At 38.6% G+C, this 18,487-nt stretch overlaps 1 protein-coding gene across 1 annotated transcript in view; it reads left to right on the top strand.

Moving 5' to 3' along the window:
• Positions 1–342: 342 nt before the first annotated feature.
• dtnbb (dystrobrevin, beta b) overlaps positions 343–18,487 on the top strand; it is a 41,146-nt gene continuing 23,001 nt past the window's right edge. Inside the window, exons 1-8 of the mRNA XM_036592562.1 lie at positions 343–409; positions 699–779; positions 969–1,182; positions 2,330–2,415; positions 3,057–3,211; positions 3,306–3,411; positions 6,436–6,602; positions 7,399–7,523. Of these exons, the coding sequence (XP_036448455.1) occupies positions 343–409; positions 699–779; positions 969–1,182; positions 2,330–2,415; positions 3,057–3,211; positions 3,306–3,411; positions 6,436–6,602; positions 7,399–7,523 (1,001 nt within the window). The remainder of the gene's footprint in view (positions 410–698; positions 780–968; positions 1,183–2,329; positions 2,416–3,056; positions 3,212–3,305; positions 3,412–6,435; positions 6,603–7,398; positions 7,524–18,487) is intronic.

Raw genomic sequence — 18,487 nt, 5'->3', positions numbered from 1 at the left:
ATGTAAACTTGATGGGTCCAGATGAAAAAATATATATTTAGGCTAGCATGTAGGCTAGAGTACTGTGGCTCATTTTTGTCTGTGGTCTGTAATTATGCTGTTTTTTATTTTACATTTAGACACTAGTTTTTATCTTTCCAGTGTTTTACTTATATTTCTGTGTAAATCACTTTGTTGTTTAGTTATTTCATAACTAAAATGAAAAGTGCTATATGAATAAATGTATTATTATTATTATTATTATTAATAACAATAATAATAATAATAATAATAATAATAATGGTAACCTTCGTGTGCACTGATGATGCGGTAGTGAACATTTGTGTTTTTGTGCTGTTCAGAATGATTGAGGAGGGCAGCAAGAGCAGCAAGGCCACAGTGGAGAAGAGGCAGCTCTTTATGGAGATGAGTGAGTTAACACACTGTACAGCGCTTTGTTTGCACATGACCACACGCACAGTGAGGCTGAAGCTAGGCTAGCTCCTCTTCACCTTACTGCCACAGCCCAAATGACATCATAAATCTCCTTAAATGTCCTTTAGGCAAAAAAGAGGAATATACTGACCAAGTGCCAAGAGTGGGACTACCGTTATTAAATGGCTGAAATGCCAATTGAAATGTTTGATTTTGAAGTGGTGTATGTTTATTTGGAACCACCTACATGAATAACTGCTAAATAATGCATTAATGATCACCAGGAGCACAAAACTTTGATGTAATCCGGCTGTCAACGTATAGGACGGCGTGCAAGCTACGATTTGTTCAGAAAAGATGCAATCGTAAGTCATACCTCTATACACTCTTTCCTTTTTGTTCCTCTCAAGATTTTGCCTGTGTGAGTTTTATAAATGACCCTAAGTTTAATTACCTTAAATTTAGTTTAAAATGTGATACAGACTAAAATGTGAGATCTTTACTCTTACCTCTGAACACTCTCTCCACTCTGTCTCCGTCCTTCCCTCTCTCAGTTCACCTGGTGGACGTGTGGAACATGATTGAGGCGTTCCGTGACAACGGGCTCAGTACGCTGGACCACAATGCTGAGATCAACGTGTCACGACTTGAGACCATCCTCTCCTCCATCTTCTACCAGCTGAACAAGCGCCTGCCCACCACTCACCAGATTAACGTGGAGCAGTCTATTGGCCTGCTGCTCAACTTTATGGTGGCCACCTATGACAGGTGAGAAGTGGCTCTTTAAAAATGCTGGGACATCAATTGCTATCCATTAAAACAGACACTGCAGATTATTATTATTATTATTATTATTATTACTACTACTACTAATAATAATAATAATACATTTTATTTATATAGCACCTTTCCAAAGCTCAAGGATACTTCATAGAGGTCAAGAACAGGAAAAAATGAAGCCAGTAATGAAACACAAGAATATCACAAGGGAAACAAAACAAGGGGGATAACAGAAGACAAAGCTAAACACAAAAGATTTTAATTATGTCTTATTCTTATAATTAGTTATCCTCAAATGTGTCATTCTATAGTAAATCTAAGGAAATGTCTTGTGAGTAAATTTTACATGAATGAAGGTTTCACAATACGTGCAGAACAATCTGTAACAATTTCTCAGAGCTGCTGTGATAAGTATAATATCATGAACAAGCCTATAATACAAATAAAAGGAATGAGAAGAAAAGAAAGAAGACGAAGAATGTAATATATTACTAGTACTTTCCTTAGCCTTTCATAAATCTTTATAATTCAGTGTATAGCTGTTGGCCCATGCCCTGTCTAAGTCAGAGGTGCTGGAGGGTCCTAAAGGACTGGTGCCCAGCACAGTTTATGTACATGTTCCTGCTCAAAACACACCTACTAATCCTGGTAATTAACTGAATATTCACCTCATTCATTAATTAACAGGATTAGTAAATGTATTACAGCAAGAAAGTCACAGAAGTGTTGGATTGCGGCCCTTCAGTGCTACGGTTGTGCCCTCTAATCTAAATACTAAGGATACTTGTTTAAAGGAGCAGTTTGACTATTGTAGAATCTTTGGAGGCACTTCTTTTACACTAATCAGTATTCAGTGCAGCTCTCTCAGACTGCACTCACACTGTCTCCACTTCAGGCAGTCTATTATTCTACTAACACTGGAGAACGTGCCAAATCAGCTTGCCTATTTTCACACCTTTCACAAAGTCTGTGGATCGATCTTACAGAAGCAGATCAAGCCTAGTTCTAGACTAGATTACTTTGTTAACTGAGATTCTCCACTCACGGTGATTCAAGACTAGGCTTAAGTGACCCCAAATGTAACAAGCTCCATGACGACTGTCAGTAGTCTCTAATGCATGTGTTTGTGTTGCAGTGAGGGTCATGGGAAACTCACAGTTTTTTCTGTGAAGTCAATGCTGGCGACCATGTGTGGTGGGAAGATAGTTGACAAATTACGATGTAAGTAATGTGTTTTTATATGTACATCAATGTTTATGTGTTTTAACCTGGACAGGCCATTTTACACCTTCAAGCAGATGCTACTTTTAGCACCACTTTCTGCTTTATGGCAGTAGTATGTATTTACCTGCCCTTCAGCATATGTAATAAATTTTCATTTTTCAAAGTAACATCATTTAAAATTCATTATGGAACTGGAACTGTTCAATACAAGTGTATGAAATCCATCATTTGGGATTCTCTGTGGGATGTAAAGCCTGTAAGTGGCACTTTGCTGCCCTCTTGTGTTTTTTCAAGAATCTAACCATTCTTAGCAAGGCAAAATATTACACTCCACCTAATTGAATTACATACCCTACCCAAAACCAAAAAGTAAGCGCAATAAAATTATTTTTCTGAACAAACAAACAAAAAAATACATAAAAGAAAAAAGAAACATTATTTTATTTTTCATTTATACATGTCTCAGCATTGCATTTACAGTGGCGCCTCGTGTAGTTACATAAATTGAACACATGACGGTGCTGTTTCACATTAATGCTGTCAACCCACGTTTGCTAAATTCCCCGAATCTAAACGTTACATGAGTGTTTTGTATGAGTTTGCACATTCTTTCACGTATAGTTCTCCCCTCCTCTCAGACATTTTCTCTCAGATATCGGACTCCAGTGGGACGATGGTGTTCGCTAAGTTTGACCAGTTTCTGAGGGAGGTGCTGAAGCTCCCCACGGCTGTGTTTGAGGGCCCTTCGTTCGGCTACACGGAGCACTCAGTGAGGACGTGTTTCCCTCAGCAGGTGAGTGTACGTTCCATGCATAACAAGTTGGCTTATAGTCAGCAGTTCAGCCCACTTCATTTTGGCTGAGCGTCTCTTACCTGTCCTTTGCCAGAAGAAGATATTGCTGAACACCTTCCTGGATGTGATGATGGCAGACCCACCCCCACAGTGCCTCGTTTGGCTACCTCTCATGCACCGACTGGCCAACGTAGAGAACGGTACGTGCTGAGAGCACCGCACCACGCCGGTCTGTTTACCAACCGCCTGCTGCTTCTGAACATACGGCCCAGCATAGAGAGGTTCTTACCGAGGTCTTAAACCTGCCGAAAACGCGCAAAAATGTTGGTGTTGTGAGTTTATGGCATCTAGCGGTGTCAGGGATAAGCCCATGACTCTCAGCCAAATTCCGTGACAAACTGTGCGATGTCCTGTAACTTCAGCTTAGAGCTGGGCGATGTGGCAAAATGTAATATTGTGATACTTCAGGTTGTTTTTACGGTACACGATGTGTTAGTATATTTATTTTTTCAGACATCTGATAATTTAGAACAGACAAAGTAGGGGAGAGAGGGGCACAACCTACCCCTTTTTGTAAAATAATTTAAAAAGTATTTCAGTTGAAATAATCAGATTTTTATACAAGCAACACATAACATCTCTGCAACAAACCAACACTCGAACTTTATTTCTAACACCTACCGTTCATGTAGAATTCCACTGAAAATGACAGGAAGTTACCCCATGGGTGGGTTAATTGTAGCAGACAGAGGGTTAGTTTAACACTGATGAATTACTTCACACAAAGTTAATTCAGTATATTTCAATGTTGTGAGGAACAAATATATTTTACAACCATGTTGCATTATATATTCTAAATCTATGAGACAGACAGGCAGGTCAATTAATAGATACACACACAAGAAATTATATATGAAAACTGACATGAGACTGTGTGTCAATCAACCTCAAATTTATTTTTGCATTCCAGTGCAAGACAGCAAATAAAAAACATCACACATCAGTAAAACATTGAACATTGTTTCTGAATAGCTACAGCTTTACCAACTCTTAATAGCAGTTTCATTAATTTACTTATTTAAAACCAAAATACTAATATCTGAAAGATACTAATACAATAGAAGAAAATCCCTGTTTTCAGATGTTTTCTCACTTTCATTTTAAAATCTGTGTAAACATATGGAATAAAAAACAAAATTTACTTTATTTGTCTTTGTTTACTAAACATAGATTAGATGTAACACCATATAACAACTAACCCCGCAGTACGGAGGCTGTACTTAAGCCTCGCTAGCACTTGCTGTGAGCTTCAATGTTTCTGATTACGTCATAGGCTTCAAAACATTGCTACGTTGTAGGCAACAAGATGGTGATAAAAGTAATATAAGGTTGGATTTTGTGAATTATACAGGCAGCTTAGTACCCAAAAAATTACTTACATGCCCTGAAAACACGCTTTTTCACAGATCTCCTTAAAACACTGATGGACCTTTTAGAATTTTCCTAGTAGATTGTGGCTAGGAAATGTGGTAATGTGGCTAGAAGCACATGCTGCTTGACCTTGTATAACAACATAAAAAACAACATAAATTGTGCCCTGTGTTAGGTTGTTCCCTGTGCTCCCCTAGTGCCACATTTTAAAAATGCTATCAAAATCTGTGAACCCAGTTGTGTTCAACATTTCAGTGTGTTTAGAAAATTGAGACATAGTGTGATGTAATTTATCATGATAATGGTAAATATTGACTTATTGCCCAGCTCTGCTTCAGCTTCCAGGAAGTGGGGGTGCTGATTTCAGGATTGTTTAACTGCAACTGTTACAAAATAGTAAGAAAAAAATCTGAACTTTTACTTAATTTGAACATAGTAATGATCTATATGTGCTCGTTTTAGAGTGGAGTATTTCTGTGTTTTCATCATATGTGTGCAGAACCTACAGCAGCCATGCTAATGGCGTATTTTCATCAAAGCAAGCTGAATCGCTTCCCTCGGCAACTGTTGGCAACTTTGACATCACTAAAATACAGGTTGTGTTTGGAACCTGCTTGGAAAGTGTGTGCAGACCTGTAGGCCAAGGTGGTGACCAAAAGCAGTCTAGTATATATATTCTTTTTAACTGAAAAACGCAATTATGCCCCGTTTGTTTATCAACCGTTGTATTCATTATATCCATTATATTCAACATTTTGGCCTAATCTGTAGCCCATGGCCTCAGTAAATATATCGACAGAAATGACTAGCATGTAGATCTGCATGATTATGAGATCTGACCAAACCAGAGAAATCATGGAGAGGAAGTTTCATTCAGCTCCGTCCAAAACAGCATACCACCATTAAGCTTTTCCAGAACAGTGCATGGCAATAGCGATGGGTGATACCATCGATTTTCCTTTCAATCTGATACTGGGTTTTCATATTCAGACTGATACAGAGTTTTCATATAATGAAAACCGATTCTTTCAAAAGGGGAATGCTTTGTGATTTCTACAGTGAAAACCAGTAAATGGAAATTAAAATGGTGTTTGGAAGCCTTTCCATTAGCCACATAAACTGTCTGTTGAGGGAAATAACTCCAAGTGATCTGCCTTTACAGAGCATTCTCTGTGTCTTTTTAAAAATAATATAAACTAACATAACCTAAGAATACAGGGATTTTTGTTCGGGGTTCACTGCACTGCACTGCACTAAATCCATTTAAACAAGACCAATTATGCTGTCTTTGTAACGAAACATGCGTTTGGTCAATGCTGATGAAATCCTCAATAAAGAGAGAAGTAAATATATTCAGAAAAGTATATTGTGATGTGCAATGTGATTTATTATCATGATAAACAATAATAAACAATAAATGCACAAATGATATTTCGTAATACTACAGTGTTACCATCACAAAATATAAAATGACAGTTTGTAATTTTTGTCACCTGATTCCTATTTTTAACAAAAATATATAATTTATATGAATCACTCTTCCAGACCAGTGGGGGCTACTTGCCTTATATGGTTTTCTGAGCATCGGTTTTGCAAATCTCACGAGGTGACATAAAAGTAATCTGAATCTGATTGGCTCCTTCCTAGCTGGTTCATCAGATTGTACTCCATTGTTATGATTGCAGTGTTCGCATCATGTGGGTCGCTTTTCACATCAGCACAAAAAACACTCCAGGCGAAAGGGCTACGTGTGAACACAACCTAATGAAATGTCTCTCTACACTTTGCTCCAGTCTTCCATCCGGTGGAGTGCTCGTACTGCCGGAGTGAGAGCATGATGGGTTTTCGCTACCGGTGCCAGCAGTGCCACGGCTACCAGCTTTGCCAGAATTGCTTCTGGCGTGGCCATGCCAGCGGTCCCCATAGCAACCAGCATCAGATGAAGGAGCACTCCTCATGGGTACAGAGCACACACACATGCATACCTAGAGAAGGTCCCACTTCAACGTGCCATTAATGAGACGAACTGTAGAGAATGTATTTTATTGGCTCCTGCTGTGGCCCATTTGCCTGCCTGGCACAGAGTAGTAATTGAGCTCCAGAGTTGCACTTCTCTGCAGAATGTCATTCTCCTCTGATGCGGGATTTCATGGGGTTTTTACGTTGCTCGGCAAGTGGGTTATATTGATTACATTTTCAAATCTCCCCCATTGGCCCCAAGCTCAGTCGCTGTGCTGGAAATTGAAGCCCAGGAAAGAATTTGCAGCACTTCCTAAATCCAATTCTGAGAGATTTTCTCTCTCTCTTTATCTCTCTCACTCTCTCTCTCTCTCTCTCCCTCTCCCACTCTCTCTCACCCAAGTGCCACCACAAAGATGATTGTTTTCAACCCCAGAGCACTGAACAAGGTCATGCCAGTTCAGTGTTTTGCTGAATCGAACAACCTTTTTTATCATCACCAAAGTGTCTCAAAAAACTCTAAAACTTTGTAAGTGCATGGCCTGGTCTCTTAGACACAGATTAACCCTAACTGTAGACCAAAAGGGCTTTCCAATAACAAATTAATTTAGTCTGAGAACAGGCTAAATCTGTATCTAGATTAATCAAACTTGACTGTATAACTGATTCAAACATGAATGCTTCTTTGTCTTTATTAAGTGCTATAGCTTTTTTTTACCGGGGGCTTAAGGAGCGTGATTGGTATTCCGTCCACTTCAGTACGTCTAGCGTTGTCTTTGTTTCTGTGCCTTTCACAGAAGTCCCCAGCCAAGAAACTGAGCCATGCCATCAGCAAGTCTCTGGGTTGCGTGCCCATAGGAGAGCCTCCCCACCCTGTGTTCCCCGAGGCAGCTGAGAGACCGCAGGACCTGGCACACCCTGCGTAAGTACCATGGAGCTCCTCATGCCTGACTTTTACAGTCTGGTTGAGGTCAGACCACAATATACAATACCCCACCACCAGACAAAAACATACAAGCATTAATTTCATCATCGGATGGTGGGTTGTTTTCATAGTAATTTTTTTTCACTAATAGAAGCCAAAATGAGCAAAGCCCAAACATAGGACAAACACTAAATGAGAAACAGGGAAGCTAACTATCCTAGCAGGTATACAATGAAAGAAAAATACAGCATAACATTGGTTGAAGATGTGCTTAAGTGGACTGAATCATGGGCTGTAGCTTTTTACTGTGCATGTTAATAAATTAATATGTGTATGTCGGTTTTTTGACAAATTTCTGATGAAATGGGAGCATATTGGTATTTTTATTGGGAGTCTGCAAAGATATTAGCTCAGTCTGGTTGGAATACCTAGAGGCTGGAAACTGCCTCTGCTTTGAACACTAAGCTAAAACCAAAAGGATAAACAGTTGAAATCATACCAAAATTGAAGCACTTGAATGGGCAAAACACAGCTTTTTGTAAACGTTAACATCCTCTCGGTAACTTGCACTTGTTTGTAGCTTTTTTTATTTATTAATTATGCATAACTCTGTCTGAAATATGACTGCCAACTGGGTTGTTTCTGTGGACTCAGAAATTTGGTGATGATTTGGAAGTTATAATCATGTTTAGAAATGAATTTGGCTTTACTGTTTCATTAAACCGTAGTATAGAGGCATCAGAATGCACTGCATTTGCTGTTTTTTGTTTGCTTTTTAAAGCTTTGATTTTCCAGCAAAAGTCAGACCTTGAATCGGTGCAAGATACTGAATTACAGAAGTCTGATTGCCTGCAGGTCAACGTCTACTGTATTTGTAACACAGCGCCATCACATTGTTAGAACAACTGTACTTAAGCTTTGTGACACTCTGTAATTTGCGCAGTGCTCATGCTCACAATGTTCTTCTTGAGGTGTATGATGTAAAATTTTATGGGAAATTATCTCCTCCTACTGGGCTGCTCATGTGAGTCGTTTTTGAGTTTTCATGTGGACGTAGAGATTTTTGAAACGCTGCTGGTGTAGATGGAGATTTGTTTTTAAATAGAGTGAAAAAACTATTTTTTAAAAACAGTATCTGAATACATATGGACAAGGCTTTAGTCAACAGGTGACTGGCCTGTTGATGAAACTGCAATGGGAATCTGTCTCAGTTAAAAACAGTACCATCCTCACTGTCCAGTAACAGGACATTTACCTTACATGGAAATGTGCCAGCCATGTTTGTCATGACACGGCAATGTTTAATGCAGAAACTCACTTTGCAAGTAGCTTTTGTTTGCCACCACTAACAGCTAGTGCCCTAAAGGGATTTTCACCAAGCTAAATTTACATTTTACAGAAGCTCTCCAGACATTTGAAGCTTGCAACAGAAATTGAAGTAATACATTCTTTATTGTGGATGTTGACTCCATCATAATGACCGAAAACACAGGGGCAGGCGATCGTTACCACATTTTAAGCTTATAACAGGCATGTAGGCAACATTTTTACTTTGCCTCAGTTTTTAAGTAACTCTTTCTTCAACGTTTTGAAGCGTGTCCTTTATTACTGTACATTAGCCTGTTAGCCAGTTACCTTTCTGCTGCCTGCTCGAGAGAGGGCAGAACATATGCATTTATAAAGAGAATATAAAGTTGTAAATAACTAGTTAAAGCAAGTCAGCTGTGCCCGGTGATGTTCAACTGGCAGTTCGCCATCTGCTTACAATTTATGGGCACAGATTTCAACACTAACAACTGGGCTATTTCAAGGAGTCATTATAAAGCCACCTTTACTGTCTGCTGAAGATCTGTGCTTTTTATGCATGCAGCATTGCTGTTCTTGCTGTAATTTCATCATCGTTTGACTCTAGTGACAACTGTGTACGTTGTCCCAGAAATGCTTCAAAGATGGGACAAAAAGATAACTTAAAAAGTAAGTGCACTTTCTTTGAGTTCACTCAAAATGGTAATGAATGGCAATTCTGTTCCCTAGCCGGATATTTCAGCTGTTGGACTTGTTCGAGATGAACTGCACCTGGCCTTGGTGGTCAGCAAGAGTAGCCAACTGCAGTTGGCTGAGAAGTTGAGGAGAGAGCTGTCAAACTCGATGGTTTTACTGATAGCACCCCACCTGAGCCAGCAGCACATTCATATATCAGATGTAACATTTATTTGAAAAATATGAATTTGAATATCACATGAAAATAATGACCACAAACACTATATATTTTAATAGGCTACATACTGTATTCAGGACAGTTTGTGTCCACATCATCTAGCCAATGAGGGTTAAGCTCCGTCGTCATCAAGCTGTCTCTCAGCTCGCTCAGTAAGATGGTGAGCAGCTATGACGCCTGGCTTTGCAAACTGCAACTGCCTCGTTCCTGTGAGATAAGAATGCATGTCCGGTGGTGCTGACACAAATCAGACAAAATAGTAACCAGCACACACTGTAACGAGCCAGGTGGCAATCAGTCTGCGCAGCTCCATGTTGAGTTGAACAAGTTTATAATCTTGAAACAAAGTGGTCCTGTGATTAAATTAAGGTGGATAGGCATGAACAGACAGGTAGTCACACAGCAGCAAAACCAATCAAAATCCCCATTTCAACTGGGGGGTGAGACATTTGCCAATCAACTAAACCTTTTGTGCTGCAGCAAACTAGTGCCTGTAAAAATGTTTCCACTGCAATTCATGGAATAATGCTGCTGATTGTATTTTGAGTTACCACACAATGTCAGTTTCAGTATTTCTTCCTGCTGAATTGCTAACCAAAAATTTGATGTTTTTCAGAGATGGATCTATATAGAACCATATACGACACATCCTCCATCAATCTGAAGAGCCATTCACCATGCAAAGAACCGTTAAACATGGATATGGTCCTATATAGAACCATTTCCTTTACTAAAGAACCTTTGAAAAAAGTGCATTGGGTCAAAATAAACATTAACACTGTTTATGAGTAGATTTATCGAGACATGCCGTTACATTATAGCCATGACATATGGTATATGTAGTTTTAGTTTGTTTTTTGAGGTGTGGCTCCACTCCTGGAGTGCTTCAGTACAGACTTAAACTCCAAGCCTCAGTCTAATTGTCCCAGAGAACATAAACACTGCAAAAAAAAAAAATTCTGTTATTATCACTGAAATGTAGCGTTTGCGATATGTGATATTACATTCTTGTTTCACATTGGACTGTTCATCAGAGACATCCGTAGGTGAAATGACAGCTTTGCCAGTGGAAGTACGAAGGCTGGGTGAGTGGGATATTTGAGTGGGATGTGACACTTGCCTAATGTGACTATCCTAACATCATGTAGGATCATGTTTTTTGTAAAACTGAGATATGCCACAACAACAGAGACTTCACATTTCAGTTTGTAAGATGACAGATGCAATAACAAGTAACTTACATGTGAACTGGCAAGAAAAATATAGTTTTGTTTACCGTGTCTGTATTAAAGCATCACAATCAAAACGTTGCCCTTTTAGAAAAGCTTTCAGCATGCAAAAATTAAGGCTGAGTTGCTGCTTAACTAATTTTGACGCATACAGAAACAGGAGATCTGTCCACTGTTGTTTATTTTAGAAAGGCTTTCTACTAGAAAGGAGTTTTATTGGAAAGGGACACTTTTCCATTGCAAGAGCACAGTTCATGATTTCCATGTTATGATGGTAACCAGTGTAATTGCATGAACAGAACTGAAATGTGTCAACATTAGTCATTTGTGAAATGTCACTGATGACCTCAATAACTAAAGCTGTCTGTTTCATAGTTTAATGTGTAAACAACATTTCTCTGCAGTATCTCTCTCTGTTTTTCTGATTCACAATTCAGGAAAACACAGACAAATATGTTGGTCGTAATTAAAACAAGCTTGACAGTGACTGGTAGAGTACTGAAGAAACTGAACAACATGTTTCAACAGACCATGTTTATAAATGAACATTTACTCATAAAAAGGCTGTAATGGCAGCAGTTCTTATATATATACTGTAACTCCTTATAGCCTTTGTATTGTAAGAATGTTGTAAGAGTATTGTATGCAGATCTACCACTTGTTATGCTACATCCTGTATCATTTTGGCACCTACAGTACCAGTCAAATGTTTGGACACATCTGCTCAGAGGGATTATGTTTACTAACTTATGTTCACGATTTTCCTCAATTTAGTTTAACAGTGAAGACAGGAAAAACACATGGAATTATGCAGGGACCAATGAAAGTGTTAAACACATTCAATCTATCTTCTTCAATTCTTTTAGAAATCAACCTCCCTTTTGCATTGATATAGCTTCACCCACTCTCGATCTTCATGAGGAACCACCTGAGATGCTTTCTCTACAGAACTGGAGAAGATACATATATTATCGCTGTCCAAAAAAACACAAATAGTGCAAGTTATTCAGTTTTCAGCAGATATTTCTGAGGAGTTAGTTAGATAGATAGATAGATAGATAGATAGATAGATAGATAAGATAATCCACTTGAGTTTCAACAGCAGGAGTTTCTAAAACTGGAATAGCTCAAAATGAAAAGCTACAGAGAAAATGTGCCTTCCAACAACTGTGCAAGACCTAGTAGACCACCAAAACTGTCACCACCAGATAAACAGTACTTAAAGCTTTCATCTTGAGAGAGAAGAGAAAATCGAACTCTTCAGATCTGACAAAAATCCACAGGTGTTTCTGTCCATCCTTCCACTGTGAGAAAACAACTCAACACTAAGAATCTGAAAGGATGTGTAGCTGTGAAAAAGCCATTACTGAGAAAAGGAAATAGACAAAAAGATGAAAACGTGTAGATGAAACAAAGAAGCTGCTGGTGTTCTCAGAACAGTGGACTGACAGCTCCAGAGTCCAGACCTCAAAATCACTGAATGTGTTTTGTATTACTTGGATCATGAGACACAGAAGACAACTTCTAAATGGAGACTGAACTTTGGAACCTTAGAAAAATATCCCTGCAGATAAAAAGTGTAACGGAAAGGATGGAGGCCATAATAAAGTAAAGGGTTGACACAAAAATATACTAAAAATGTGATATTATATTTGTTATATTTATTTTTTTTTAAATATATTTTTATCTGCTGTTTTCCTAACATTAAACAATTAAATAGCTTGTGCTTGATGGCCGTTTTTACTTGAAATGAAATAAATGAAGTGTGGTTTCTGACTTGCACAGTACTGTAAACATACATTATTTATTTGAAATACTTTTGTACATAGGCATCACCTTCAAAATTTGTGTTTGCCTTGGAGTCTTGGAGTCTTTATATTAAGAATGTTTTAAGTTTGTAAACAATGCATGTTCAGTCAAGTGTGTCCAAACTTTTGACTGGTAGTGATGTAACTATAGACATATTAGGCGCCTCCAAACTGAAAGCTCTGCCTCTAAGAGTGCAGTATGGATTTTTATCAGAAGAGTTTTAGTGTTGAGGAATGCACCGTTAAATCAAATATTCATTCACTTTTTTTACAGCTGTAACTACATTCATCTTTTCATCAATACCATTCCACGTTATTTCTCTATTTTTTCCCATTTCCAAGAGAGCGAACATTTGATCTGCAAATCCATCATGGGAGAAAAATGTAATTAGGATATGCCGAGAAGAAAGATATTTGTGCGTAAAATATATACGACTGTGGTTTTCTGTTTTACTGCATTGTAAATATGAGGAGTTGAATCAATCTTGAGTTGTTATGGGGGCTACTGCTCACAGGAACCGACCCTAGTTTTATTTAGTGGCGGGCACACGAATGCAGGAATTTATGAAGACTATAAAACAGCACAACATATTACATGCATTGCGCTGCTGCAAGAAAGAGCTTTGAAGTTTTAATTCATTTTTCAAATTGAGTGCAGTACATTGGTTTATTATGTACTGTATAAAGGGCACTACTGCATTAGTGTGATACGAATGCATGGATTCATATTCAAATGATGGCATTTTATATTGCACCAGGTGAATAGGGCACATCCTGCTGAGTGCAAAAACGTGAAGGTTACACTGAAGTGGATTGAATTGCAATGAATTATTATGCGTATGTGGTTCTTTTGTGTGATTTCTGATGAAATGGAAGCGTATCGGTATTTTCATTGGCTGTCTGCCAGGATGTTCAGCTTCAGAATACTGAAACTTTTATCTTTTCTTTCAACTCATCTTGTCCGTAAGTGAACATCGAGCGCACACTGGAGGGAGAGAAACAGCTTTATTCCTTTAAGGATTATCCCTTGAAAGCAGTGTTGAAATATGACCTCAAGCCAACTGAAACCTGTCACCACTGATCATGCAGGTCAAAGCAGTGTGCTGCATTGTTTGATGCTTTAAAACACAACAGAAAAAAGCATACACCAGCACAGTGAGACTATACACGGGTCGGAAGCCTCCTGTGGGGAGTACGTCATGGCTAGAGTGCATTCTCATGCTCAGATGGCATTTCAGGGCTGGCAGTGGTGAGGCACACAAAAGCTGGGGAGCTCTAAAGTTAATGGATGCTACTCATGGCGGCACATCCTCACCAGGGTGCTGTTCTGTGTCCCCATAGAGCGACACGGGCACTTAAACCTGGATGTTTCTCTGTTTTCTGCTCTTTCTAACTCTACTCTGGCATGGTAGACAACTGTCGAAAGATATTTGGTTCACTGTAACTATTCCTTTCACTGTTTCAAAATCCAAGGGATATACTGATTGTGAATTTTTATGGCTGGGTCTTTATGACTGTGTTGGATGATGGTGAATTTTTTTTTTGTTTTATTAGCCTCAGTTTCTTTTCGAAAGCTGCAGGCAATCAAGACGATGGCTTTATATATTTGCGCTTTATCCAAAATTTACACTTTGCAAGCTAAATGAACACAGTGATATGAAAGCTATGCATGGACATTAGGGGTGTAACAATACACAAAATTCAAAACTTGATTCAGTACGATACAGTGGTGTCTTGATCGATGCATTTTTCAATACAACAGAAACAAGAAATGCTGGAATATGTGCTATGTGTTCATATGTTAATGTGATATTGTTTTGCACCATGTGCACAGCCAACATGCATGTGCTGTAGGGATGTAACAATGCACAATGTAAATTCTGAGGTCAAGATTCAGTTCGATTTTTGACACGTTATCTCTAATTCTGTCCTACACAGATTTGATTTGATTCAGACAAATACAAGTTATCCAGTAGAACTTTTTCAACACCTGCCACACTGCTTTCTAACAAAATTGGCCCATGAAAAATCATAACCTCTAGAATCTTTAAGGTATCCAGGAAAGATGCCCTGTTATTTAATTATTGACAATCGTTTCCAAATAAGATGCTAAATGAGAGACCCTCAGAAGAACCTGAGAGACATATCAGTGACACAGGATCAATAAAAGGCCAGTGAGGCTGCTGGTTTTCATTCCAAACAAGCTGGAGCTCACGTTACTCTCCTTGTTATCTCTGTTCTTCTTATTCCCGCTTTCTTAGAATGCAGCCACACTTGCCCTTTACAGATAAGATTGGACACCATTTAGTTAAAGGCCTTAGGCACTGAGCGCATTTTATTTGTGCAATTTATTCTGACCTAAATTCATTTAAACAAGCGTGTAACTGATTACTTGTACACCAAACATGATTTTTCGGACGGTGAAAATGGGACATTATTTTATTTTCTGAGAACTAACTCGACCAGTCACTGTTGGCATGGCAACAACCAAGATGGTGAAATGTCTGTGTCCAAGCAAATAGAACTTTGTGACAAACATCAAAAATATTATTTTTTTTTCTGCCTCATCATGTGTGGTGCTGCGTCCCCAAAAGCAGCTCAAACTATGTTAACACAGGCATCCAAGCTGTGTGCAAAAGCGTCATTAATGTTTTATCTGCTGAAAATTATTGGAGGAGCCTGTTAGCCTGCTAGTTACCAACCTATTAATCAACCTATTAATACGTCTGACAGATTCAAGCACATTTCTAGTACTTTTTAATTAGCCAAAGTAGCAGTGGGCTGACATTTTTGGCAATATGTAGTAATAGCATGCAAATGCAAGCATGTTGGCTTTCTTACATTATTTACATCATAATATCACATCACAAATTGTCAAAAATTAAAATACATCAACTGACTGCAGATCACGTTTGAAGTGAAAGTCTGCTGATTCTGATCCTGGGCGATTCTGATCCTATGCCCCTTACTCTGTTACTATTTGGGACTGACACATCCCAAAAACTTCAGCTTACATGTGCGTGGACCTTCCTAAACATGTATTTGGACTGTTGAATCTGCTGAAAAATAGAACTTTGCTGCTGTTAAGGATCACAGAGCTGCTCCTGTGCTAAATATAGCACATGCATGGAGATCAATGATAATTTACTGAATCTCATCAGAGAATCAGTAAACTTCACAATCCTTTTAAAGCCCTAGAGTACTTTCTGGTCTAATGATAATATCGACTTGAAATCCATTCTGACCAAAGGGCACATTTGCATGCTCTGCTGTGTAAGTCTATTTTTGGGTATTCATGTTGTGAGAAAATAAATGCAGGTGCCAAAATATGCATGTGCAGCATCCTCAAAGAAATGGACAATGTCCTACTGGGAGAGTTTCTTTAGTTCTTTTTGTCAAGGCAAATTCTGGCTTTTAACATTAGAATTACCCAAAAAGACACTGAGAAAGTCGATTTGTGAAAGAAACCCTAATTATGAAAGAATAACCAAGTGGTGATTATGCTTGGAAAAACAAAGGATCCTTTAATATGAATGTAGAACATTACTTTTATGAAATACCTGGAGAATAGTTCCCTTAAGTCAGAAAAACTCCAAGGCAACCAGTTTTCCTAAAACATAACAGAAAAACATAAATATAACATGAACGTTATTTTGGTTCTATAAGTGGAACAAAATATAGCTTCTTGCTTTTGCAGTAATGGGAGAGTGAGATTACTGTAGATTCGCACTCATGAGATCGTAACATTCCCCTGCAGTCAAATACTGTATTGAATCATGGTTTGAGCTGCCCACAGAGCAGCCAGTGTCTGCCCTCTACCAACCAAATCTCAATCCTTGTCGTTTGCCATTTGCTGTAACACTGAGACATTGTAGACATGCTTTTATAGATTCTGAAAAACATTGCGGCTTGCCAAAGGGCCTGTTTTCTGTGACAAGTGCTGACATGTCTATGTGCTGGATATTCATCAGAATAGTAGTGTGACAATTAGTGTACATGCTGTATTACAGATGTTTGTCTTAAACCACATTCACAGCAAAGAGGTTTTATAACAGATTAAAAAACTTTGTTGTTACTACAGTCATATGCAAAGGTTTGGGTGCCTCTGGTCAAGTTATGTTTTTCTTGATTTTATAAGTGAAAATAATTACAGTCCTCTACAGAGAACACACTAATGCACAATTACTTTTTATGTGCTGCATTTGCTGAATTTAACATATTGGGGGAAAAAAAACATGTAAAATGTGGCCTGTGCAAATGATATGGTACATTTCATGTATTTGTTTCATTTTTTCACACTATGTTAAATTCAGAAAATAAATAGAACTGTACTTCACTTCTTCTTGAGCTTTTACTTCTTATGATCCTGAGATATATAATGATCTACCTCATAAATGCTTATAAATAGTATCTTATCCCTTATGATGTTATTGATGTATTACTGTCAGTTGTTGCACTTTGCTTTTTATGGTTCTTAGGATCACATTGTTTGATTTGTTCAGTCAAACATCTTTGTTTAGTCTTTTCCTCTTAATTTATGCTGTAACTCACATCTCCACAGTATTTGTGGTCGTGCACTTAAGGCAGTATAGCCTTTCAGACTGAGATGATGCGAATCCAGCCTCTTGCTCGCTCCATAATGACCATCTGTAGCTCCTCGGGGAGCTGATGCGTCAGTGTAAACATGTCGGACTTCCTATTGCTGCTTCACATAGTGTTCCTGTTGCTACTGACCTCAGGACAGCAACCGTCAGCATGATCCACCCAATCGCACTGTCACGCGCCGTGGGCGCCTCCTGACTGAGCCATGAAGGCAGAATCAGGGTAGCAAATCACGTCCGATCAAACTCATGAATCAAACAGACAAGGGGGGAGCCTCTCTCAACAGCCCAACGTTGGTGCTGCTTGTTTGGAGTGGCACAAGTGTCTCTGATGGACTTCAGGTTTGTTTAGCCGCGGTTTGACAGCTGATTGCGTGTGGAGGCAACGATTTGTCTTTCAGATTCCCTCAAGTTTGACAGATGGATCTTGTTTGGGACTTACTGAACCGTAGTTAAGGACACACTGTCTCTATCTCTATTTACAGCTCAAGATGGAAAGATACCAAAATTTAGCAGAATGTGCACAGCTTGCTTTATGTGATAATGTTATTGCTGAAATGATGTTGAAAGCATTAAATATTACTTTCTTTTTCTTACCCTGTAGGCAAGATATTTGGTTGGTGCTCAGATGCTGTTTTCATGGGTGTATGTACCAAAACAGTCCATTTTGCACATGACTATTTATTAGCCTATTTCTCTCTCTTAGAATTAAACAGGCAGTTTTTCCTACTGTGCCTTGAATGGGAGGAGCTAAACTCTGCTGTAGGCTGAATGTGGATTTATGTAAAATTGTGGATTTTCGAACATCACGAAAACAGTGAATTCGAAACTTTTTTTTGCAGCTTCATTTCTATCTCTCATGAATGCATATTAACTGCAGAGATGGAAAAGAACAATGCATTTTGGCTGAAATTAATGTGGAGCTGTGCCTTACCTTTTTAAGTGTGTTTTTCAAAATTTTCAGAAGGAAAGGGATGTAGTTATTTGACGAGTGAGTAACGGAGGCTGTCTCAGATGAGCTAATGAGCTAAAACAGTAGCTAACTGGTACAACACTGGATGCTGATGGAGACTCATCGTCTTCTACATGTGTGGATGATGTGCCA

This window comes from Colossoma macropomum, unplaced genomic scaffold (assembly GCF_904425465.1).
Source record: "Colossoma macropomum unplaced genomic scaffold, Colossoma_macropomum, whole genome shotgun sequence".
Classification (NCBI taxonomy): Eukaryota; Metazoa; Chordata; class Actinopteri; order Characiformes; family Serrasalmidae; genus Colossoma; species Colossoma macropomum.
The sequence above is the reverse complement of the archived record's forward strand: the minus strand, read 5'-3'. Positions and strand labels throughout refer to the sequence as shown.